The sequence below is a fragment of the Rhinatrema bivittatum genome, chromosome 6 (genome assembly GCF_901001135.1).
Source record: "Rhinatrema bivittatum chromosome 6, aRhiBiv1.1, whole genome shotgun sequence".
Lineage (NCBI taxonomy): Eukaryota > Metazoa > Chordata > Amphibia > Gymnophiona > Rhinatrematidae > Rhinatrema > Rhinatrema bivittatum.
In genome coordinates, this window is record NC_042620.1 from 196,639,191 (window position 1) to 196,666,162 (window position 26,972).

The 26,972-nt window shown below is 43.6% G+C and overlaps 1 protein-coding gene across 1 annotated transcript in view; it reads right to left on the bottom strand.

The window, feature by feature from the left end:
• The window catches only part of PLEKHM3 (pleckstrin homology domain containing M3), a 444,523-nt gene that overhangs the window by 386,729 nt on the left and 30,822 nt on the right, over positions 1 to 26,972 (bottom strand). Inside the window, exon 2 of the mRNA XM_029606371.1 lies at positions 3,016 to 3,935. Within this exon, the coding sequence (XP_029462231.1) occupies positions 3,016 to 3,628 (613 nt within the window). The 5' untranslated portion in view covers positions 3,629 to 3,935. The remainder of the gene's footprint in view (positions 1 to 3,015; positions 3,936 to 26,972) is intronic.

Here is a 26,972-nt window from a genome sequence, read left to right on the forward strand (position 1 = left end):
ATAACTTTTCTGAATGTGGTTAAGCTGCACGGAGCAGCAGTTACAACCCTGAACAAGGTGGTGAGGGAGAAATCTGCATGGAATGGTTGTTACAACCTTGAACACCTTGCTGGGTAGTCTGGACTGACAATTTGGTATTTATCTGCTTTCATTTACCATGTTACAAAAGATACAGCAGCAACTGCCCAGCCACATAGGTATACACTATTGTTTATGTGCTAGCTACACCCAATGATGGTCTCTCTCACCCCTCAGGTTTTTTCTTTACATGTTGGCCACAGGTAAATTCTTCCAGGAATGCTCTCTTGTCTGGGGACAGTAGCAGTTATCTCTGATGACATGCTTCTCTGATGGTGTGTTGTTTTGGAGTCAGAAGACTAGCTGATCTCCCAAAAGTCCTTTCGTTTATACTGATTTTTTTAGGCACCAGTCTAGGATGCCTCTCTTCTCACTGGTGCGACTTTGTGTGCGCTGCCTGCTCAACCTTTCCTAGTCGATGGTCATTGTGGGGGGCTTTTACTATTCATACAGGATAGGGCACAGCTACATGTATTGGACAAGCCATGCTTGGTACATGTCATGTTCCTTATGTCATCTTCACATACACTCAGCTGCCATGTAAGAGATCAGTATCTAATCTCTGTAGTTCTACCTCCGAAAGGTGGCTGGACCCAGCCCTCCTGGGACTGATGGTGGAAGCCTCTGGGATAGCGGAAGGATTCCCTGTGGAAGAAATCAGAAATCTTTGATAGGAACAGTGGAAGAGTACCTTCCTGCCACTGATCACAAACTCTGAAATCAGGTCCATGTACTTCAGTGACCTCTGGACCAGTGTTGGGAGAACACTAAAATTAGGTCATCCTCCCAACACATGTCTAGAGGGCTCCAGGAAAGGTGTTTAATAGAGGAACCCAGGGAAATCAGAGGGAATCCGGAGTAGATGGGGTCCATGAATTCCAACCACAGACCTGGTCACTGCCCCTGAAATAACCTCTACCAATTTACTGGCCCCGGGTCAGGGAAGAATAGATGCAAATGCAATAGAGAAGATTCACCAGCCAAAAAGGAAGTTGGCACCCGCACAGAGTCATCCTCTTGCCAAATGTGGAGCTCAAAGCTTTTATTGCCCCCAAGACAGAGGTGTTGGAGTACTGTGCACCAAACTTTACTTCCGCAGTGCCAGAGTTGTGTCGACAGCGCCTAAGGTGCATCAATGGTTTTGAGAGCATTGGATACTTTGACAGCTCCAGGAGCTTCACAAACAGAGGCCAGTACTTCATCTAGAAGCTTTGGAGCCCCCTGCAGGGGATGAGGCCTAGAAACACAACACAGAGTCCTCAGGCTTTGATGCCCAGCACTACAATGCTTTACTCAACCCAAATGGAAGTTGTCAGAGGGGGATACTGCAAAGAGGAGCCCTCACTTGACTTAGCACTCGAAAGGAGGAGCAGACTGCTGGGCCTGTTCATGGTCTATGAACCCGCTGTGGGTTTCTTCTCAGAAAGATTTAGAGAAAACTTAGCAATGAATCAAAAAATGGTTGAAAGAGAGAGCATACAAGGCACACAAAGTAATGCTTGCGCAAATACTCCCGCACATGCTCAGTAGAGTAAAAAAAACCTCTATTCAGCTAAAAAGAAGAGTCCGTTCCATGCCGTCAGATGACATCAGCCATGTGTCATGGCTAATTCAGCACTGCTTGTCAAGGGAGAATAGAAAAACTCTTAGCAGGTAACAGTAAACGCTTGGAAGCTGTTATTCCTGTCAAAGGAGGTGTTACAAGTACTGCATTTTGTGCATGCCATATTCACTGTTTTGTTATTTAAAATCTATTAAAATCAGCAAAAAATAAAATAGTAATTTTGCATTAAAAATTACATAAGGATGACATTTAATTTTGTACCATGTAGAGGTTGTGTAGCTTCTGTTCACTAAGAGATTCACTGAAATATACAGTTTGACTAGGCGTGCCTAAACTTTTGCACATAACTAAAAATATATACTTTTGAAAATTCAAAAGGATGCATATTAGTGCAAATTCCATCAACCCCACTTCCATAAACGCTTCTGCTTACTGGGGGTAAATTTACACACATTCAGGATAAGTTTACCCGCATATAGGTAAAAGATCATATCTGTAATTAAAGCAGTGCTCTAAAGTACTGAAACAGGAGATAAACTTCTTTAGAATATGAAAGTTGCTTCCAAAGCCAGTCCTCATGATTCAGTAAACAGGTTTAGTTTTCCAAGTACCCAAAATATGCAGATGAAGCTGGTTCTTAACGTATGCAAATATTTCATGCATATTACTGTGACTAGTCTGAGAAATAAAAGTTTGGCAACTCAGAGACCAGATTTGGAAACAAGCCTCAAACTATTAATCCCATTAAACAAATAGCTACACACACCTATCCTACCACCCACAATAATGAAGAAAAGAGCATTTCTACCATTAGAGCAAAACAATTGCTGAGGAATTTCTAAAGAAACAAAGCTACAAATGGTAGATTTAGGTACAGGTACATGTACTGCTGAGGGAAGGGATGGAAGAGGGTGGGGAGACCATGGCAGATATGTTTGTTGCTTGTTCATGTGAGAATATACGATTAATATGCTTGCAGACAAGGCTGACACTGCTGTTAAGTTCATTTGTTCAGGACAAGTATTATGTCTAAGTGTTTGGTAGTGTTTAATACCATGTTTGTCGTTGTATCTCGCAGAGACTATTATATCATGGCTGCCTCTGTTTTCATGGCCTGTAATGGATGGTCTTTAAAGAAAAAATTAATAAAGATATATACATAAAGAAACAAAGCTGAATAAATATATGCAATTTTAATTAAACTTTCAGTAATTTCCTGGTGACCTCACACAATGTATATCAGATAGGTGAAGACAACCAACTTTAATATAAGCCCTGAAATATACCTAAACCTTTACCATAAAACCAGTATGACCCACTTTGCTGTGCCTTTTCAAATAAAAAATAGTGAAGCAACAAAACAAAGCACATACCAGTGTTTCCTTCCGCATCTGTAGGGACATCCAGTTCCTTGTTTGATGAAGGTGAAGAAGGTGGGCTGGGACAACGTATTCCCTGACTAGAGGACCGCTGCAATGGAGCAGGTTTAAAGACCGCCCCCCAATCTATACGACTGATATCAGAACGTGACCGATTATGCCCCGGTTTAAAGTTCGAGGTTTCCTCAGTGCGTATTAGCGTATCATTTACGGACTGAGGTCTGTCCCTCCTACGCTGACATATATTAAATATACTGAAGGCAGAGGGCTCTTCTTCTTGTGCCCAAGACAGATGACCTGGGAACATCTTCCTTTGACCTATAAATTCTTTGGCTGAGATAGCATTTTGGGTTTTGGTATCCAAGAAGCTATTGTTACATCCTTCCCAGGTAATGTTGCTTTTGCCCAGAGAGCTGACATTTCTTAGATCCCCATGCCTTGTCATTTCATTCAAAACTTCTTGTCCTACCAGTTCTGGGACCTCTTGGATACCAAAACGTTCTGCTTGCTGTCCAGTCTCTCCCACTTTAGAATCAAAGGTACTGAAGAAATCTTCAGTGACCTCCAGGGCTGGACTGATGTCATCAACTTCCAGTGCCTCCATCATCACTCTTATACAAGATGAGTCTCCAGCAACCTGTTAGGACTCATAAATGATCCAGATAGAGAGTAGTGATAATCCAGTCCTTTTTATCATCACAGATTCTGAGAGTTAAAAGAAAGCAGAATTCCAAACGTTCTATGGAAAAGAAGTGTAACACCCATTACTAATGTCACACATGTGGCTTCACTGTCCAGAATTATGGTGTCTGAATGTTTGGCCTGGTTTTACTTCCAGCTGTAGAACTGGTAAAGTGTCACTTGTTTGCAGCACACCTTTCTGATGAAATAGCTCCCACTTTGGTATAGGCTTCCTGCAAAACACAGTACAAAACAGCATTATTAAAGGTACGTAAACACATTTTATCACATACAGCTGTTCAGTCATTTATTTTTCCCACAGTTTCAGTCCTCTTTTTCTGGCACCTGACACTGCATCTGTGTACAAAGTCAGAAATCTCCCAACAGGGCTCTTATTATCTTCCAAGAACTCAAGTAAGTATTATTTCTTTTCTGAAACAAATGGGTGGGGTACTAGATAAGCTAGGACCAAGGTAACACTTTTTAGTAGCACTGATAAAGAATAACACTGTGTTTCTGGAGGTTATCAGTTTTCTGTAGTACATGGACCTCCGGAAAGGCTGGCAGACAACTACACAAGAATGGGATACCAAAAAGAAAGAAATCAAAACAAAACACAGAATTTGAGATGTTTCTGAAAGCAAACTTAAGTCACATACCAACCAAGGACACTTTTCAGCATGCTACAGAGCATCCCTGCTACAAATCTCAGTGGGGCAGACTATCTTGATCACAAAAAAACCCTAAATGACAGTCCTTGCCTGCTCTGTTGAGATTGTCAGCAATGTCGTCATTAAAACCACACTCACAATTTATTACTGACAATAATGCTGACAATCTCAGCAGATCAAAGGCTGTACAGATATGGAGAATGAACTGTTCTCTTACACTTAGGGGCCAGGGTAAGGCTCATTCATAGGCAGTGAGAGCAAGCTGCAAGAGCTATATCTGTACTGTAGATAAATGGAAGACGTCAGTTTATAATACTGTCAAGTTCAGCACATTTCATAAACCCAAAAGAGAAAAGGGACTCACAAAATTGTGGCTCCCCAAATGATGATAAAATTAGTCTTGGGAAAAAACATTATTGGGAACCCAGTGAGGTTCCTATTATTATCCTTGCTTGGAGCATTTTGTGAAGATCAAGTTGGTAATAAGATAAATTAAATAAGTAAACAAACAACAAATTTCAAAATCATGAAAGCAAGATGCATCGTTATAACCCTTATAGTTTGGAATGGATATCATAAATCTTATTATAGCCAAAAAGTGGGGTTCAAAGAAACATTTGAAAAGATTAATAAGAAGAAAAAGCTAATTTTGTTCCCAAAACTCTATGGTTCTCATATGGATCTCTGGAAGATATAGCTAAGAAATAAACATATGCTATTGAGCCCTCTGTTGCCTCAGGTACGAAACTTAGATTGTTAGCCCACTGGGGACAGGGAAATACCCTGAATATAATTTGCTTTGATGTGTGCCTGAAAAGTGGAATATAAATGAAATAAATAAATAAAAGGTCAGTATGCACAGTTATCTTTAGCACTCGATACTTGGTATTTAAGCTTTACAAATATAGAAAACAGATTAGACATGACCAGACCTCAGTATCTTACAGCCAAACTGGTTCACTACACAATATAAAAAGGTAGTGCTGTAATCTGGAATCTCACACATGGAAATGTAAATATATTTTACTTATACAGGACATAAAAACATAAGAACATGCCATACTGGGTCAGAGCAAGGGTCCATCAAGCCCAACATCCTGTTTCCAACAGTGGCCAATCCAGGCCATAAGAACCTGGCAAGTACCCAAAAACTAAGGCTAATCCATGTTGCCGTACTGTTGCTAGTAATAGCAGTGGCTATTTTCTAAGTCAACTTAATTAATAGCAGGTAATTGACTTCTCCTCCAAGAACTTATTCAATCCTTTTTTAAACACAGCTACACTAACTGCCCTAACCACATCCTCTGGCAACAAATTCCAGAGTTTAATTGTGCATTGAGTGAAAAAGAACTTTCTCCGATTAGTTTTAAATGTGCCACATGCTAACTTCATGGCGTGCCCCCTAGTCTTTCTATTATCTGAAAGAGTAAATAACCGATTCACATCTACCCGTTCTAGACCTCTCATGATTTCAAACACCTCTATCATATCCCCCCTCAGCCATCTCTTCTCCAAGCTAAAAAGTCCTAACCTCTTTAGTCTTTCCTCATAGGGGAGCTGTTCCATTCGCCTTATCATTTTGGTAGCCCTTCTCTGTACCTTTCTCCATCACAACTATATCTTTTTTGAGATGCGGCACCAGAATTGTTCACAGTATTTAAGGTGCGGTCTCACCATGGAGCGATACAGAGGCATTATGACATTTTCTGTTTTATTCACCATTCTCTTTCTAATAATTCCCAACTTTGTTTGCTTTTTTGACTGCCGAGCACACTGAACTGACGATTTCAATGTGTTATCCACTATGACGCCTAGATCTCTTTCTTGGGTGGTAGCTCCTAATATGGAACCTACAATTGTGTAACTATAGCATAGGTTATTTTTCCCTATATGCATCACCTTGCACTTATCCACATTAAATTTCATCTGCCATTTCGATGACCAATTTTCCAATCTCATAAGGTCCTCCTGCAATTTAGCACAATCTGCTTGTAATTTAACTACTTTGAACAATTTTGTATCATCTGCAAACTTGATTACCTCACTTGTATTTCTTTCCAGATCATTTATAAATATATTGAAAAGGAAGGGTCCCAATACAGATCCCTGAGGCACACCACTGCCCACTCCCTTCCACTGAGAAAATTGTCCATTTAATCCTACTCTCTGTTTCCTGTCTTTTAGCCAGTTTGTAATCCACGAAAGGACATCGCCACCTATCCCATGACTTTTTACTTTTCCTAGAAGCCTCTCATGAGGAACTTTGTCAAATGCTTTCTTAAAATACAAGTACACTACATCTACCAGTTCACCTATATCCACATGTTTATTAACTCCTTCAAAAAAGTGAAGGGTAAAGCCATGCTGACTTTGTTCCATTAAACCATGTCTTTCTAAATGTTCTGTGATTCTGATATTTCGAACTCTATCCACTATTTTTCCTGGCACTGACGTCAGGCTAACCGGTCAGTAGTTTCCTGGATCGCCCCTGGAACCCTTTTTAAATATTGGGGTTACATTAGCTATCTTCCAGTCTTCAGGTACAATGGATGATTTTAATGATAGGTTACAAATTTTAACTAATAGATCAGAAATTTCATTTTTGAGTTCCTTCAGAACTCTGGAGTGTATACCATCCAGCCAGGTGATTTACTACTCTTCAGTTTGTCAATCAGGCCTACCACATCTTCAAGGTTCAGCGTGATTTGGTTCAGTCCATCTGAATCATTACCCACGAAAACCTTCTCCACCACAGGTACCTCCCCAACATCCTCTTCAGTAAACATCGAAGCAAAGAAATCATTTAATCTTTCTGCAATGGCCTTATCTTCTTTAAGTGCCCCTTTAACCCCTCGATCATCTAACGGTCCAACTGACTCCCTCACAGGCTTTCTGCTTCGGATATATTTTTGAAAGTTTTTACTGTGAGTTTTTGCCTCTACGGCCAACTTCTTTTCAAATTCTTTCTTAGCCTGTCTTATCAATGTCTTACATTTAACTTGTCAACACTTATGCATTATCCTATTTTCTTCAGTTGGATCCTTCTTCCAATTTTTGAATGATGATCTTTTGGCTAAAATAGCTTCTTTCACCTCCCCTTTTAACCTAATCGGTACTAGTTTTGCCTTCTTTCCACCTTTCTTAATATGTGGAATACATCTGGACTGTGCTTCTAGGATGGTATTTTTTAAACAATGACCACGCCTCTTGCACACTTTTTACCTTTGTAGCTGTTCCTTTCAGTTTTTTTCTAACTATTTTTCTCATTTTATCAAAGTTTCCCTTTTGAAAGTTTAGCACGATAGCCTTGGATTTGCTTACTGACCCCTTCCAGTCATTAATTCAAATTTGATCATATTATTACTATTGCCAAGCGGCCCCACCACTGTTACCTCTCTCACCAAATCCTGTGCTCCACTGAGAATTAGATCTAAAATTGTTCCCTCTGTTGTCGGTTCCTGAACCAATTGCTCCATAAAAATGTAATTTATTCCATCCAGGAACTTGATATCTCTAGCAAGTACCGATGATACATTTACCCAGTCAATATTGGGGTAATTGAAATCTCCCATTATTACCGCACTACCAATTTGGTTAGCTTCCCTAATTTCTCTTAGAATTTCACTGTCCGTTTCACCATCTTGACGGTAGTATACTCCTATCACTATAGTCTTCCCTGACACACAAGGGATTTTTACCCATAAAGATTCAATTATGCATTTAGTCTCATGCAGGATGTTTATCCTGTTGGACTCTATGCTATCCCGGACATAAAGCGCTACACCGCCTCCTGGGTGCTCCTCTTTGTCACTGTGATATAATTTGTACCCCGGTATAGCACTGTCCCATTGGTTGTCCTCCTTCCACCATGTCTCTGAGATGCCAATTAAGTCTATGTCATCATTCACTGCTAAAAATAAATAAATAAATAAAATCCCCAGCACCTCTAATTTCTTCTGGAATATTAATTAACAAACACTCCCAACTTCACAATATATCCAGTATAGATGTTATTGAAATTATTTTCTTGTGAATTCTTATTTATTATTGCAATAAGCTTTTACTCTAGAATGTCTTAAACTAGTTTTTGAAAAGAAAGATTTTTTCAGCACATAAATTTTTAAAGGAGAAGGTGGAACATTTCATAAATGTTCTCATGACATTACTTCCTTGTAATGTATCAAGTGTTTTAATCATGAACAATCCACCTCCGTCCTTAATATTTTTTTAATTTTATATGAAATGTGCGCTGTGATTATTTAAAAAACTCCTGTTTTTTAAGGAATTTTTTTAAAGTGTTTCAATTGTTCTCAGAGCGTAAGACAGGCAGTTTGAGTCCATATAACAACCAATTCCAGACTGTCACCTGAAAAACAAAAGGAGAGAGCGAGGCCCCCGAGGAGTGGGTACCCCTGGTAAGTATGAGGAGGCAGAGTAGCTTGGAATCCAAAGCGAGTCTGTTCCATTCCTTGCTAACTCGCCCTGTTAGCAAATTCTAAGACCTTATATATCCGTCGCAGGTGACGTCATCTCAGGGGGATGCCCCTGAGGTTCGCGTCATCGCCAGTACTTCAACTGGGGCCGGGCCGTGCCATGCGCGCGCCCCTAGGCCTCCAGGAAACATGGAGGGTTGCAGCGTCTAGCTGGTCCAGGGACGCCGGAGAACTTCGGCAGGACGCCACGGCAGCCAATCTTCCCGCAGTCAAAGAGGGAGGCGCCAAAGAGGTAAGGAGGGCGGAGAGAGGGCGTCAGGAACTGACTGACACAACACTCAGTAACCTCCAGATACCGGATGATATGTCTCTTAACATCCAGGGGTCGCAACAGGCAATATTCCTCTGCGGCTTCCTCTCTGGCAAGGGACAGCAGAAAGATGGACAGATTCAAGTGAAACTCAGTGCCCACCTTCGGTAAAAAGGAAGGAACAGTATGCAACTGTATCGCCCTTGGAGTCACCAGGAGGAAGGGCACCCAGCAAGTCAAAGCCTGCAGCTCGAAAACTCTCCACACAGAACAAATTGCCACAAGAAACACCTTTTTCAAGGTCAGTAACCACAAGGACAGGCTACCTCTAAACATAGGTCCCGCTAAGAAATCCAAGTCCAAATTCAGACTCCATAAGGGTACTGGAAACTGCAAGGAAGGAAGAATATGTTTCACTTCTTTCAGGAAACGGGTTACATAAGGATGAGCCGACAAGGAACCTCCATTCACCTGACCCCTGAAACACGAGAGCCGCTACTTATTCCTTTAAGGAATTAAAGACCAAACCTTTATTCAAGCCATCCTGCAAAAATTCCAAACAGAGCAGGATCTTGGCCAAATGAGGAAGAGTACCTCCGAACTATAAACATGCCCACCAGACCCACTCTGGCTTCCAGACAATCGATGTGCCAGAGAGACTTTTCTGCACTCCAGCACCCTTCGCTGTCAGCTCCTGACAGTGAGCTCCCCAATCAAGGAGACTTGCATCTGTTGTCAGCTCTAGCCAGTCCGGTGGGGACAGGGAAACTCCCTTCTGTAGATGATCTGTCTGCAGTCACCACTGCAGACGAGAGAAGACCTCCATCAACAGGTAGAGCCAAATTGAACAGTCCTGAAACTCCAGAGTCCACCAAGAAGGCAGCGAGCGCTGAAGAGGGCGCATTTGTGTCCTCACCTATGGTACCACTTCCAGAGTCACCACCATTAAGCCAAGGATCTGCAAGTAAGACCATATGGTTGGGCACAGAGAGTTCAACAGACAGAGGTGAGCTAGCAACTTCTGAATTCAAGCTTCTGGCAGAAACATCTTGTCCTGCTTTGTGTTGAACCAAACTCGCAGGTATTCCAGCGACTGAGTAGGCTGAAGGCTGCTCTTGGCTAGGTTCACCACCTAGCCGAGCTCCTGCAACAGGAAAATCACCTTGCAAGCCATCAGGTGGCTCTCCTTCAGTAACCAGGTGCGAATCAGCCAGTTATTCAAATACATATGTACTAGGCTTCCATTCTGTTTCAACTCTGCCACTACTACCACAATTACCTTGGAAAAGGTTCTGGGAGCAGTGGCCAGACCACAGGGAAGTGCCAAAACCGAAGGTGGCGGCCCAGAACTGCGAACTGCAGGAAGTATTGATGTTATAGTTGGATGGAAATGAGAATCCAGAGAGGTCAGAAATTCCTCTGACTGCATGGCCATTTTCACCGAGCGCAAAGTTTCCATGCGAAAATTCTTCTCCTGCGTGGAGTGGCAGGGAGACTCCATGAATATGTCCCGAGGAACACTACGAAACTCCATCACATATCTTTCTCGTATTACTGATCCAATGTGATTTCAACCCACCTCTGATAAAAGAGAGAGAGGCATCTCCCCATCTCCTGTTCCCGGGGGTGGGTCGACAAAACTTCATTGGGAGGTTCCACTACCTGAGCCTGCGTCTCTTCTGGGTTGTCGGGGACGAAAGGACTGAGACCTACCAAAGGGTCTAGTCCTCTGAAAGGTCGCTCCTCTATATGGCCAAAAAAACATGGATCCTTTAGCATGACCTCTCCTGTCAAGGGAGCATTGCGCCTACTTCTTACCTTCCGGCAAACAAGGAACCAGAGATCCGCCCCACTTACTGGCCAGTTTCTTCAACTTACTACCAAACAAAGGCGAGTCGTAAAAGGGCAAGCTGTTGTGATTAGCTTTGGAGGTTGCATCGGCTGACCAATTTCTCAACCATAATTGATGCCTGGCTGCTACTATCAAAGCCAACCCTCTGGCTGAAGGGCAGACCAAATCACATCCCGCATCTGACAAAAAGGCAGCAGCTGGTTCCATAACTGCCCTGGAATTACCCCAGAGTCCTGGGAGAGAAGCAAACAAGAGAGTGAGCCACTAAGGAACAACAAGAAACATCTGCAAGGTCATTGCTACAGCTTCAAATGCTTGCTTAAGGATAGTCTCAATCTTTTTATCATGAGCATTCTTCAAGGCCGCTCTTCCTTCCATGAGAATAGAGGTTCGCTTGGAGACTACACACAAGTGCATCTACCTTGGGAAAATGTAGGCATTCTCTTACCACTGTATCCAGAGGGTGCAGACCTTCCAAAAAATCCAACCCCCTTTGAAATGAGCCTCTGGGGTGCCCCACTCAAGAACAATCGATTCATGAATGGCCTCCATCACATGGAAAAAAACAAGAGGCTTTACGCAAAGAAACCAAAATGGAATCTCTCTTCGGCTCAGACACTGAATCAGACCCAGGAACTCCAAGCATTTTCAAGGTCTGGGAAATCAGAGCTGGCTGTTCATCTCTATGAAAGAACCGTAACATAGACTGTTCTAATCTGGGGGGGAACTTCACCCTCTGCAAGAGAGACGAGATCGGTGTTATCATCTGTGCCTTCCGGAACTACATCCAGAGGTTCCGCTATTGCTCTATGAGTACTCTGGCACTGACTAGAAAGTCCAGGCAAGGTTACTACCTGTGCCTCTGCCCGAGGAACACTGCACATGGCCGAGGATTGCGCCGGAAGATAAGGATTGCAACCCCTGGAAAAATTCTACCCATGAAGGAGTAGAGGTATCCAGACTAGGAGGAACCTGAGGAGTACTCACTTAGCTACCTTCCCCTGCTGAAAAACCAGTTGGGGGGGTCCAAAATCAGGCGCCCCACTTAAGTCGTCTTTACCCAAACCTACATCCGGCTGGAAAGAACTAGGCTTAGTGAAATCAGAGGAAGACAATTTTCCCTGAGCCTAAAAATAGTGCTGGCACAAACCTGCAAAGAGAAATATGCATAGTCTTCTTAGGTACAGAAGCCATTATGGCTAACAGTGTACAGAGCAGCAGCCGGAGGTGTGCGTTTAGCTAGTTTCTTTTTTTTATGTGCTGAACTAGGCACTCAAAAATTATGCATCCAAAACTTAAGGGCGCGCACGTAGGTGCTTAACCTAGGCAGCCAAAAACATTAAGCGCACAAGAGCTTAAGCGCCCAGCACTACTTGTACACATAGGCAAATGGTGCTTAATGTGGGTGCACAGACTACAAGTCCGATTTGCGCCCAAAAACAGAGCACACAACCTGGACGCACAGCTAGATGCACACACCAGACCAACAATGCTGTAGAGGGCAGTCTTAGTGTGCAAAAAGCTGTTGCAGCCTACCACACGATGTGCAATGAAAAGCCTTGCAGCTGGGCTAGCCTGAGGAGACTGCTCAACCCACCAGGCTGCCCATTTCCCTCGACCTCCCATGAAGTAGGATGAATGTTGGATTGGCGTGCGAGCACAGAAACTGATGGCAGAGGGAGCCATGCATAACAAAAAAAAACTCCCTCCAAGTCTCTGTAAGTTTATATGTTTTGGGGTTTTTTTGAAAACTTATCAAAACTCAGCAGCACCTGGCTGAGTACAGAGACTGTCTCCGTCTGCGGGGGGAGAGTGCATGTGCTTGGCTTCCCGCACTCACTGCCTTTCAGCTGCTCAAGCAGCTAAGTCCACGCCGACTGAAAACCAACTACTGGATCAAGGCACTCATCTGAGGGACCACGGAAATCACCTCAGGAATTCTCAACTGGGGGAGGGTCCATTTGGTATCACCACAGGAGAGTAGAGTGAACATATTTCCTGAATTCTTTCTTAAAATGAAGCAACCCTCACTGGGGAGATGCATGTACACCATCTGCTGGAGATGGAGATTACTGGTGGGCTAAGACCACTGCAGGGGTATATATATACTGTGACGTCAGCTTACTCCATTCTCCATCTGCTGGTAGAGGTGCATAACACACTTGTTCTGGATTCATCTGACTGGACGCTAAGAAAGGGGATAATTTAAAAAACTGGCATGAAACATACTGGCAGAGTCAACAGGATATACTATATTGTACCAGTTGATTCTTACATGATCAGTGACGTGCTGTCCGTTTCTTATAAAGAGATTCTCACCAGCTCTTTTTCACTTGGTGAGGTACTCCTTGTTTCCATGAAATTATTTACCCTCCACTGCCTCTCTCCATATAACAATATTCTTCAGATGTCACATCAGAGGTTAGGACTTTTCAGCTTGGAGAAGAGACGGCTGAGGGGGGATATGATAGAGGTGTTTAAAATCATGAGAGGTCTAGAACGGTAGATGTGAATCGCTTATTTACTCTTTTGGATAATAGAAAGACTAGGGGGCACGCCATGAAGTTAGCATGTGGCACATTTAAAACTAATTGGAGAAAGTTCTTTTTCACTCAACGCACAATTAAACTCTGGAATTTGTTGCCAGAGGATGTGGTTAGTGCAGTTAGTGAGGCTGTGTTTAAAAAAGGATTGGATAAGTTCTTTGAGGAGAAGTCCATTACCTGCTATTAATTAAGCTGACTTAGAAAATAGCCACTGCTATTACTAGCAACAGTAACATGGAATAGACTTAGTTTTGGGGTACTTGCCAGGTTCCTGTGGCCTGGATTGGCCACTGTTGGAAACAGGATGCTGGGCTTGATGGACCCTTGGTCTGACCCAGTATGGCATGTTCTTATGTTCTTAGAGCCATTATTCACAACTGAAAAAGGGGCTTAGGGGTTTTGCTTAACTGATTGTGCTTTGAACTATATTTTTTCTGTTTGGAAGTATGATAGAGATGTTTCCTTGTTGTTTTGCCCACCCATTCCTTTCTCAAAAATAGACTATTGCCCAATTAGGAGGCAGGGAGAAAATTAATATTAAAAAACTGTAATACAATAGGAACCAGCTAGTACTTTGAACAAATAAGTGCAAAATAAACCCTCATTCAAATCTGGTAGAGTGCTGCCCATTTAGCAGTTTGGTAAATATATATATGTAACCAATTTTTTATTTTAAAGTATACCATGTTGATGTTTTTAAAGGAATAGCAATATATAAAGTATTAAACTAAATTTTGCATAATAGTAAACAATTAGTAGCCTCACACAAATAAGTACAAAATTAACCATGACTAAAACTGAAAAACATAGTTAGTTGATCAATTATAGATAATAGGAAAACAAATTAGGAAGAATTACTTGACATTGGTTGGGGGAAAATACTGCTTTGTACCAGGAAGGGGAGAGTAAGTAAGTGATGTAGGTAAAATTTTTGTCATCTGCAAACAGAACATTAAAATTAAGTTAATTTCAGGGGCAGCTCAATTAGTAGCATCTCATTAGATCTTGTAGTAACTATTTTAGCTGGTCTGAATTACCCTAAGCAACAAGATTCTACAAAAGGATCCATACCAAACTATACACCTCACATATGCGCAAATATATATATAATACTCTGAAAGAATAAGAAAAATCACTTCATACTTGAAAGCAACAAGAGAGCAAGCAACAGGAATACAACCAGGGATTTTGTGTGTGGAGGTCAAATTTAGATTTCATAGGCTAGCGAATTTTACTTGCAAGGCAGCTGAGGGAAAGATAGGGCCTTTGGTAGTAGGATTTTCTCATTTTTTTTCAACAGGTACCAGAATATCCTAACAGCTGAAGGATGGCCAGGAAACATTGTATCATGAAAGCTGTCACCACTATTACTTCTTCTGCTGCTATCTAGATGGATATCCTGATCCACAGTGAGGAACCTGTTCAGTGTAAAAGCTGTCTGCGGACTGACTCCCTCAGACAATAGATAGCTGAACTGAGAAAGGTGATGGCAAAGCTGAGAAGACTCAAAAAGAACGAAGATTATATCAATGAAATGCCTGAGGTGTCAAAAGATGGAAAACTGAAGGTGAAACTGGATCACAAGACAATAGCTGGACCCAGATTACTACAGCCACTAGACCTTGCACCCCAACTCAAACTTCCCTTGAGCAGAAGTTCCAGTATGCAGTCCTGGAAGTACCGGAGAAGAAATCATCCCAAAATGAAAAGGAATCTGAGGAGGGGAAATCATTCCAGGATGAAAACTTTACAATCGTTTGCTCATGGGTCAGCCCAGTGAGCCACCTCACCCACCCCGAACACCAGCAAATTCCTCTCATGGCAAACACCGCCAATGACCAGGCCTCACCCGCAGCAAGGACGTCATCGGAACGCTCTCAGACCTCCTCCTAAGGCTCATGTGCGCCCAGCATGCTGGCTCTTAAAGGGGCCACGGCAGGAAAGTACCCATGGCACCTTTTGATGATGTCACTAGCTCCTGCCTAATTAGCCTGCGCCAGGACAGTACCTCGATGTCTTAGCAACAAGGCCCTGGTGTCTTCGTGTCCCAATGCGTGTTGCTATTCTGTATTGTCTCCTGCCTTTTCTGTGCTCATGTCTAACTTTATTCATGTCTCTTCCCTTGTCCATCTGTGCTTGTTAGTCCTTGCCTGTCTGACCTTGTCTTCCTGTCCATTCAGCTTGAGTTCCTGGACTTGACCTGACTTGGCTTCAGACCTCCCTTGACTGCTGCCTGGACCTGACCCTTCGCTTCGGGCTTGACCTTGTCTTGCCTGCTCCGACTTCTGGCAGCCCATTCTTTGTTCTCGCTGCCTGCTACCTGTCGACTCCTAACCTGTCCACGGTTTATGTTGACTGCCACCTGCCTTGGATTTTTGCCTCTGCCTGGCCCTAGGGAATCATCTAAGTTCTGCTGGTCCCCGAAACCCAGGGGCTCAACCTGAGGGGAACGGGGCAAGTATAGGCGAAGCTCCAACTAATGTCACTACAGGGCAACACCTGGGCCTAGTGGGCTTGCTCACTAGACAGTGCCAACCACCCCTCAGCACAAGGGGTCCACTTCCCCACCAAGCATTACAGAATGCTGAGGCCATGGACTCAGCGGACCTCAGTTCTCTCCAGGCCATCCCATATCTGGTGCAACGTACCCAGCAACAGCAGGGTGTCTAATCAGGTCACGGGGCTTCTCAAGAAACTGGCTGTTCGCATGGATGCTCTGGTGGTGGCTCAGGCACCATCCCCAATGAGTCCTCCTCCACTCAGGCCACCATCTCCACCCAAACCAGGTCTGCAGCTTCCGCCTCCTTCACTCTACCATGGTGAACCCAAGGAGTGCCATGGTTTTATTAAGCAATGCCGCATGCACTTTAAGCTACAGGCGGCTCTATTCCCCAGCGACAGAACCAAGCTCACCTACATTCGCTCCCTGCTTGAAGGTACGGTGCTCACCTGTGCTTCTTCCTTGTGGGAGCAAGATGACCTCTGCTCCAGAATCTTCCAGACTTCCTCTGCCAGATCTGCCTCATGTTCAAGGAACCAGGCCAAGCCTCTTCCATGACCACGGAACTTCTAAGAATTCAGCAGGGGTCGTGTACTGTTGGGGAATATGCGATCCAATTCAAAACCCTTGCCTCTGAGTTGCAATGGGGCAAAGACAGCCTCACTGCCATCTTCTGGCAAGGCCTCGCCAGCAGGATCAAACACAAGCTTACTGGTCAGGTGTTCCCCACCACTTTGGATGACCTGTTCTCACTAGCCAACTGGCTGGATCGGCATTTCCAGGTACACACCCAGGAGACGAAGGCTATCCAACATCCCATCCCTCTGGATCCCGTTTTCAAGTTCCTTTGTTACCGTTGCCAGTTCCAGAGGTGAAAGCCACAGAGCTGGGGTACGCCAGGCTCTCCTCGGAAGAAAGGCTCCAAAGAAAGCCGCAGAGCCTATTCCTGCACTGTGTGGGACGGGGGTCACCTGTTGTCGCAGTGTCCAGAGAAGTTGAGAAACTCTTGTGCCTAGAGTTGACCAAGGAGGTTACTCTAGGCCATACATTGGTCTCCCCCCCAACTCTTTGTTCCTATCACCATCTCCACAGAACACTGCCAGCTCTCCATGGAGGCCTTCTTTGACTTAGGTGCATGCGTGAACTCCATAGATGAGGCATTGGTCTGATAACACAGGATTACTACCATGCCTCTAGAATGACCAGTGATCATTACATCAGTCTACAAGGACCCACTTCCAAGTCGCTTTACCGAAGTGATCAGGCTGCTCATCCTGCAGACAGGTGACCTCCACAAAGAGGATATCTCCTTTTATGTCATACCCAGTGCTGTGAACTCCATTACCCTGGGCCTTCTCTGGCTCTAATACCAGCCAGTGATTGACTGGGACTCCCTAGACTTGGCTCGTTGGGAGGGCCTCCTGCTTCATCATTTGTCTCTCCACCATCCAGCTGCCACTGCCCTGCTTGGGTTTCCTCCACAATCTGTGGCATATCAGGACGTCTTCTTAAAAAAAAAACAGGCCATACACTTGCCTCCACACTGGACTTTTGATTGTGCCATTGAGCTCCTTCCCGGCAAGGTACCACCCAGAGGTTGGGTCTACTTGCTATCAGCCCCGGAGACTAAGGCCATGAGCAAGCATATCAAGGAGAATTTGGATCGAGGATTCCTTTGTCCTTTCTCCTCATCTGCCGGAGTGGGCTTCTTTTTTGTGGCCAAGAAGTTCAGCTCGCTATGCCCCTGTATTGACTATAGGGGCCTCAACTCCACCACTATAAAAAAAACCTCTACCCTTGATCATAGAGTTCTTCGATCGATTACAGGGTGCCCAAGTCTTCACTAAGCTGGACTTTTGATGGGTGTATAACTTAATCCAGATCCATCAAAGTGACAAATGGAAAACCAACTTTAATACCAGTAATGGTATCATTAGCTATGGGGGATTGTGAAAAAGTAGGCAGGAAATGGAATGGGGTACTCTGTTGGGGGAGATAATGAAACTGTATAAATCATTAATATTACCTGTGCTTAATCTTTACCTATACATAGGGTCCTTCATTTTCAGTCTAAATGGATTTTCAATCTAATTTTAGGTTGATTAAAAAGCAGCTTCAGAGTTGCAGAGGCAGTGTCTCAAGGCCTCCAGCAACAGCTAGAAGCCAATATGGACCAAAGCACCTGCAGCATTTCAAATCCTGTCCCCAACCAGAGACAGTACTCACCACCAGTGCCACTAATGTGGCATTTCAAGTCCTGCATCTCCCTCCCCCAGGCAGCCAGATGCCTGCTGCTTGGTGCTGCCAATGCAACTTTTGAAATGTGCAATGCTCACCAGAGTACCTCCCAGCAGGTTCTCTGGCCCCACAAAAAAAGCAAAAGTGCAGTGCTGCAGAGTGCAGGAACCTAAGTAAACATGCTGCTGAAGAAGAGAGGAGAAGCCTGGAGCCACTACTAGTAAAGATGAATGCTTTTGCAATGTGAGAGGAAGAGGGAGATTCTCGGGGATGTGTGGAGAGATAGGAGACATACTAGGCAGGAGATGGGGGTAAAGATAGGGATGTTGCTGATGAGTGGGAGAATCTGCTCAATATTATTTTATTGTCCTGGCTTCTGTTCACCAAAATAAAGTCTGATATTTACCCAGAAACATAATGAGTCACATTTTTCCACTGATTTTCTCCTGTTTTTTGCTCATGCCATAATAAATCCTGATAAATTCCCAAGAAAAATTTAAAAAATATAATCCGAAAATGAAGGTCTCTATCTATATAGTTTATTGTTATGTGATATATGTTCTGTACTTTTGTTGATGGTTTAATAAAAGATTTAAATTAAAAGGAAAAAAAAAGAGATGGCTCCTGCAAAGTCAGGAGTATGACAAGACATTACCGATGACAGAGCAGTCCAAGAGAAGTCTAAAATGGTGGCTGGTGATGGCCAATCTAAACAAGGGAGTAAACTTGGAACCCCCACATTCTGTTACCATCATCACATATGTGAGCAGATCTAGTTGGGGGATGCCTTGTGAGGGGCAAATGGAGCTGGTCCCATATGGAGGCATCATTTCCATGAACCCCCTGGAGACCCAGGCAATCAGGTGTTCATTAAAGAGTTTCCTCTTCAAAGTAAAGGGAAAACAGTCAGGATATTTACAAACAAGGCCATGGCAGTAGCTTATATCAACAGACAAAGAGGACAAGGATGACCCCAGGGAGTGGAGCAGCCTCTTAAAAATTAGTCTTAAAAATGAATATCCTGCCTAGACTGAGTTATTTCTTTCAACACGTGCCATGTGCCCTGCCCAGAGGTTTCTTTACAGTTTTGGAAAGTTCCCTCTCCAAGTTTATATGGGGAGATAAGGCACCTAGGATCAGGTTATCGATACTATATTGCCCCAAGGTCAAGGCTGGGATGGGCTTGCCCAACCTACAGGGCTACTGTTGGGCTGGTATACGTGTTGTCTCAAGGGCTAGCTAGCAAGGGACCCTACATGGTTGTGGTTGTCATTAGAAAGTAGGGCAGCTGATGGGTTGATCTTGCTACTCTGCTTCACCTCCTTCAAACTTCGGCTGTGGTCCATAGAATGTCCAGATCAAACTGCATTCTTGCCCACATACTGTGAGTCTGAAGAGAGGTATGCAAATATTTGCAGATTCCTGGAGATGGCCTGTTGCCTGTATCTTTACTTTATTGTAACCCAAGCCTTTTGGTTCACACTTTTAACAATGAAAGCAAGGCCTGGTGGGAATTGGAACAATTTTGGGACGAAGATGGGTGGATCCCCTTTGACCAACTTCAAGATGATTATGGGATCGAGTCCTCCTCTCAAGTATATACAACAACCTGAAGGAGGTGGCCTTAAAGCTGGAGAGAAGTGGATGGGTATAGAGGCTTCCTTAGTATTTGAAAAAACTCTGATGGATGAAGACTTACATAGGAAAGTTGTGTCAGTCCTCTATAAGGCCATTGGGACTCAACAGGAGACTTCCTTACCCCTCAAAGAAGTAGAACATTGATCTGGGGTGGCAATTAGATTGGGCTGCTTGGAAACTAATATGGTATAGAGTCTCAAGAATTCTATATTTTGCTAGAGGACAGAGTTGATGTACAAACTTTTACATTTAGTTTATAGACATCCCACTTTGTTCAATAGCTTTTCCCCTCAGCTTCAGGTTCATATTAGCAGGGATATGGAAGGCTGGTACATATATTCATATGTGGTGGTCCTGTGCATATACTAAGGTTTTCTGGAGGGAGGTACAGGTAAAGATCTCCAAGGTCCTCCCTAAAAATATTCTCCTAACAGCCTCACTCTGTCTACTGGGGATTTACGGTAGGCATGACCTTAGTAAAACACAATATAAACTGTGTAATCAGATGGTGCATGTCGCTAGATTTACCATTGCTACTCTATGAAAGTCACTCCCTTTGCTTATCCATTGCACAAGCAACTCAGGGATACTGCACTAGTGGAGACTCTAACCTTCATATTGAAACAAATCTTCAATATATGATCCTATCTGGGAGTCCATATTGGGCCTTTTACTCTATGTAGCTGTACGTTGTTTAAGCTTGTTTTTCGGGGATGTTTTTGTGTATGTATCTAGCAATATTTCATCCAATTCCAGTTCTGTATTGAAGCTGTTTGTATTCCAGACTCTTTGCATAACTTCTGCCTGACAGTTAAACAAAAAGTTTAAAAAAATAAATAAAAAAGAGGAACAAGGAGCCTGCAAGTAGCTCAGGAGACTGAGCTCCTCATGAGATGGGTGGAAATACATCTGCAAGAGAGATCTCAGCCACTCATATAGCAGAAGCACTCAACCTACCAGCCAACTTCCTAAGCTGCCATACAAGACCCAGGAGAATGGAAACTGGCCGAAGAAGCCTTCAACCAAATTGTGACCAAATGGGGTTTCCCCAGTGGAATCTAATGACGAATACAAGAACACCAAAGCAAAAGAGGTTTTCAGCCAAAAAAGAGAATGGGGTTCCAGGGGGATAAATACGCTAACACAAAAATGTCCCAGAAACACATTACTGTATGTATTTCCTCCTTAGCTAATAATAGGAAAGTTAGTGAGAAGGATCGTGGTCCATCCAGGGCCAGACTCGGCAAAACGCCCATGGTATGTGGACCTAATTAGGCTCAAGTTAGAAGAACCAATCAGATTCAATCAAACAAAATATCTACTGCACCAAGGACCAGAATTCATAGAGGATCCAGCACAATTTCGTCTTACAGTATAGCTCTTGAAAGGAAAAGACTCAAAAGAAGAGGTTATTCAGAAGAGGTAATATCGTCTTTACTGAAGGCAAGAAAAATTTCCACCTCTCTAATATACATTAGAATTTGGAAAATCTATGAAGGGTGGTGCAGGAAGAGAAAGGTAAAATCACAAAAAGCTCAAGTATCCGCTATTCTGCAATTTCTACAGGCTAGTCTAGATAAAGGGCTATCGGTGAGCCCATTGCGGGAACAGTTGTCTGCAATTACATGCTACAGAGGGCAGCATATAGGAGCCCCCTTAGTGTCGGATCTGGATGTAGTCCACTTCCTGAAAAGGCACTCTGGATTAGGCCACCAGTGAAGCCACTAATCCCACTGTGGGACCTAAATTGTGGGTTTGCAATGTAACCTAAATTGTGGGTTTGCAATGTAAACCGGAGTGATAATTAACTCTGTTATTTGAACTTCGGTATAGAAAAGTTATAAATAAATAAATAAATCAATCAATCAATCTAGTCCTGAGAGTCTTGACAGGGGCACCATTCAAGCCTCTGAAGAGAGCATTCATAAAGGACATACATTGAAAACAGTGATATTAGTGGCTATTTGCTCGGCCAGAAGGATCATAGGGTTACAGGCATTATCTTGTAGGGATACTTACCTGACCTTTTCAGAGAAAAGGTCACCATTAGGCAGATCCCATTATTCCTACCAAAGGTAGTATAAGAATTTCATACAAATCAAGTAGTATCCTTGCCAGGCTTTAGGAAGAAGGACTGTCAAGATCAAATATCCCCAAGGATCCTCACTCTCCTCCACTCTCTTCAATATTTATGTACTGCCACTCTGCCAACTTCTCTCCGATCTTAACATCGCTCTCTACATTTATGCGGATGATGTCCAAATTCTCATCCCATTACTGACTCTTTAGCATCACCCTTAAAACCTGGGAAAATGCTCTATCTTTGATCAATACCCTCCTCACCAGCCTTAATCTTGCCCTCAACACCTCCAAAACAGAACTGCTGATCATCTCACCACTGTATAACCTATTAACTATCCTCCCACAAACCATTACTTTCTCACAGCAAGCACGAGACTTAGGCATCATTATAGATAATCGCCTCAACTTTCAAAGATTTATTGCCTCGACAATGAAAGAGTGCTATTTTAAACTTAATACCTTAAAAAACTAAGACCGCTCCTCCACCTTAATGATTTCCGTACTGTCCTGCAATCCACTATTCTCTCCAAATTAGACTATTGTAACTCCCTACTACTTGGTCTACCCAAAGCCACTATTAAACCTCTTCAAATGCTCCAAAACGCCGCTGCCAGAATACTCGCTAACTCTTGCAAAGTTGACCACATTACCCCCCCATCCTCAAAGATCTCCATTGGCTCCCATCTCCCACCACATAATCTACAAAACCCTCACTGTCTTACTTAAAACCCTTCACAACCAGAACATGCACTGGTTGAATGACTCCATTCATTTCCACACATCTAATAGACCTACCAGATCCTCTTATAAAGGCACTCTATACACCCCTTCTCTGAAACCTTCCCACCTTCACTCCACAAAAGAATGTGCCATATCCATTGCAGGCCCTCACTCCTGGAATACTATGCCTCCTGATCTTAGACAGGAGCAATGCTCTGAGAAATTTAAAAAAAAACAACCCTCAAAACATGGCTATTTCAACAAGCTTACCCTTAACCTCAGCGTAACCTAGTCCATCACTCATTTCGCACAACCAACGGCTAATCCCTCTCCTTTGTATATGCCCTTTGCTATGTCGTCGGCCCATCCCTCTACCCTTTCTCGTTTCTTGTCTCTTAAACTACTCACCTTACTCTTCCTCTCCTTTGGCCCCCATTTGCCATATGAACATACTAGCCGTTAAGCCCCTAAGAACGAGCTACATTAAAAAAACATTTTCGGTCCATTTCCTTCCCCCTCATTCTCCCCCTCCCCCCCCATTCTCCCCTCCCCCCTCTAGACTCCCTCCCTTCCTCTCACCTCACTCTCTCCTCCTCTCTCAATCCCCTCTCAGCTCATTCACAACCCCTTCGGATGGCGCAGACGGAAGATCTCCGGGGGAGGTCCCTCCCTCCCTCACGCTCGCGCCACCACTGCTACTGCTCCTCCCAGCGCCATTTTTGTTACAGGCAAGCTCTGACCGACGTGCTCGCCCGCGCATGCGCGGTAGAGCTGCTCTCTACTGCGCATTTGCGGCACGTCAGTCAAGCTTCATTTATCTAGTAGATTGTTACATCCTTGCGCTCTCCATATTTTTTTGAAATTCCGTTGTTGCCATTTACTGCTTTCTTACATATATTTTGATATGCCTGTTTCTCTTTAACTCCCCTGTTTTCCTCGTCCTTGTTTTATGTAACTTCCTTTCTTTGGTTAACTATGTTCGATGTAAACCAGCATGATGTTCATACAAATGTCAGTAGATAAAAACCTTAAATACATACATACATACATACATACATACATAAATAAATAAATAAAATATGGGAGGTCAGATTTCTAGATGTATGTAGGGCTCTTTTGAGATACCTAGAGTCACAAATGACTTCTGGAAGTCAGACAGACTTTTTGTGCTGTTTGCAGGGTCCCACAGATAAGACATGGCCTCTTAAGACAATAATTGCATGATTGATTAAGGAAGCAATTGAGGCAGCATACATATTAAAAGGGAAAGCCAGTGCCAGAGAGCCTAAAAGCACCTTTCACGAGGGCTCAGGCAGCGTCATGAGCAGAACAGAGATTAGTGGCCCCAGCAGAAATTTGCTGGGTAGCTGCATGACTACATTCATTTACAAAACATTATAGAATGAAACTTCACGACTGGGAGGACACAGCTTCTGCCACGGTGGTTCTGGAAGTTGCTCTAGGATATTCCTCCCAGAATAGGTACAGCTTAGGAGTGATCTGTCAAGATGAAAAAGAAGGTTCACTTAGGCCCAGATTTTAAAAGTCCTACGCACGCCGGGCCTATTTATGCACATAAGTCCCGGGGCCGAAGAAAAGGGGAGGGGGCGGGTCATTTGCCGCTGTGTCTGAGGATCGTGAGCTGGCAGGCTGCCGGCGCGCACAACCTACGCCTGCCCTGAGGCAAGCACAACAAGTACGACAAAGGTAGGGGGGGGGTCCTAGGTTAGGGCTAGGGGAAGGGGAAGGGAGGTTAGTTTAGGGGATTGGGAAGTTCCCTCCCAGGCCGCTCCGAAATCAAAGCAGTCTGGGAGGGAACAGGGGAAGGCGGCAGGCGTCAGCGCACGCAAGTTGCACTAATGTGTACCCCTTGGGCGCGCCGACCTCCAATTTTATAACATGCGCGCACGTATGTTATAAAATCGTGCATCCACGTGTGCGCGCCGGGTAGCACGCGCACATAGGTCTTGAAATCTACCCCTCAGGCTTTTACCTACTAATTGTCTTTCCTTGAGTCCTGACAGGCCAGTCCAGAACCAACCTCAAGAAGAAATGTGAGGTCAGAAGTGGGTTGTATACAGTGGCTTCCAAAGTATTTTATCCCTTAAAAAGTAGCAAATTTGTGTGGACTACAAATGACACTTACACATTGTTCCAGACAGTATGTTTATTGCAAACCAGTATGCTCTTAAAGCAAATTTTCAAAATCAGAATTCATTATTTCTCTGCATTTTTTGTAAAATAAAATTGAAAAATGCTAACTGCATAAATATTCAACACTGTGCTGTGGAAGCTCCAAGTTTACACAGATGAAAGATACTGCCCTAACAATTGGCTTACAAATATTCTTTGTAAATTATTTAAAAAGGTCAGCTTTTCTGGATAAAAGACACCCTAATTCCAGTACCATTGGTCTGACTGTGAATCTGAAGGGAAGCTGTCAAAATGAAGACCAAAGAAATTAAAGATAAAGTTATAGACATGCACAACATAGGAAAAGGCTATAAAATGATATCCAAATGCTTGGATATCCCAGTGAGCATTGTTGGATCAGTTGTGAGAAAATGGAAGCTGCATCATACCACCCAGACACTGACTAGACAAGGCTGTCCCTCAAAACTCAGCATCAGAGCAAGGAGACTTGTGAGGGAAGCCACATAGAGGCCAACAATCACTTTGAAGGAGCTATAGAGTTCAGTGGCTGAGACTGAGGTAGAGATGCACCAGTCAACCATATCAAGAGCTGTGCATACAACTAGCCTTGATGAGAGGTTGGCTAGAAAGAAGCCAATTTCTGAAGAAAAACCACATCAAAGCACATCTGGAATTTGCTAGAAAGCATCAGAGTGACCCAACTAAAATATGGGATAAGATTTTGTGGTCAGATGAGACAAAAATGGAGCTTTTGGGCCAAAATTCTAAACGCTATGGGCAGGATTTTAAAAAGGTTACGCGCACTGGGCCTATTTTAAAAAGGCCTGGCGACTCACGTAAAACCCGGGACGCGTGTAAGTCCCGGACTTTACTAAAGGGGTGGGGAGGGGGCGGGTCCAGAGGCCTGCAACACAGCAGCCATTGTCACTGTGTCGAGGGATCGCGTGCTGGCAGATTGCCGGCACACGCAAAAGGTAAAATAAAAATTTGGGGGGGCTAGAGTAGGGCTAGGAGGAGGAAAGGTTAGGGGAAGGAGTGTGAAGGGAACGGGGGAAGGCAGCGCGGCTCGGCACACGCAAGGTGCACAATTGTGCACCCCCTTGCACGCGCCAACCCTTGATTTTATAACTTGCGCGAACAAGTTATAAAATCAGGTATACATGTGTGCGCGCCAAGTAGCGCAAGCACATGTACGCCCGCACGCACCTTTTTAAAATCTACCCCTATGTGTGGCACAAACCTAACTGCCCATTCCTCAGCAAACACCATCTCAACAGTAAAGTATGGGAGTGGGGATGCTTTTCCTCAGTGGGGACTGGGCATCTTCTTAAAACTGGAAGATGGATGGATGGTCCAACATACAGGGAGATACTGCAAAACAACCTGCTTCAGTCTGCTAAAAAACTAAAACTTGGGAGAAAGTTCACCTTTCAGCAGGACAATGATCCCAAGCACAAAGCCAAAGCAACACAGGAGTGATTGAACAACAAAAAGGTGAATGTTCTACAATGGCCAAGTCAAAGTCTAGATAAGAACATAAGAACATAAGAAAATGCCATACTGGGTCAGACCAAGGGTCCATCAAGCCCAGCATCCTGTCTCCAACAGTGGCCAATCCAGGCCATAAGAACCTGGCAAGTACCCAAAAACTAAGTCTATTCCATATTACCATTACTAATGGCAGTGGCTATTCTCTAAGTGAACTTAATAGCAGGTAATGGACTTCTCCTCCAAGAACTTATCCAATCATTTTTTAAACACAGCTATACTAACTGCACTAACCACATCCTCTGGCAACAAATTCCAGAGTTTAATTGTGCGTTGAGTAAAAAAGAACTTTCTCCGATTAGTTTTAAATGTGCCCCATGCTAACTTCATGGAGTGCCCCCTAGTCTTTCTACTATCCGAAAGAGTAAATAACAGATTCACATCTACCCGTTCTAGACCTCTCATGATTTTAAACACCTCTATCATATCCCCCCTCAGTCGTCTCTTCTCCAAGCTGAAAATCTCAATCCAAATCGAGAATCAGTGGCATTATTTGAAAATTGCAGTCCATAAGTGTCTTCTAACCAACCTGGAGCAAATCTGCCAGGAAGAATGGGCAAAAATCACTCCCAAACAGT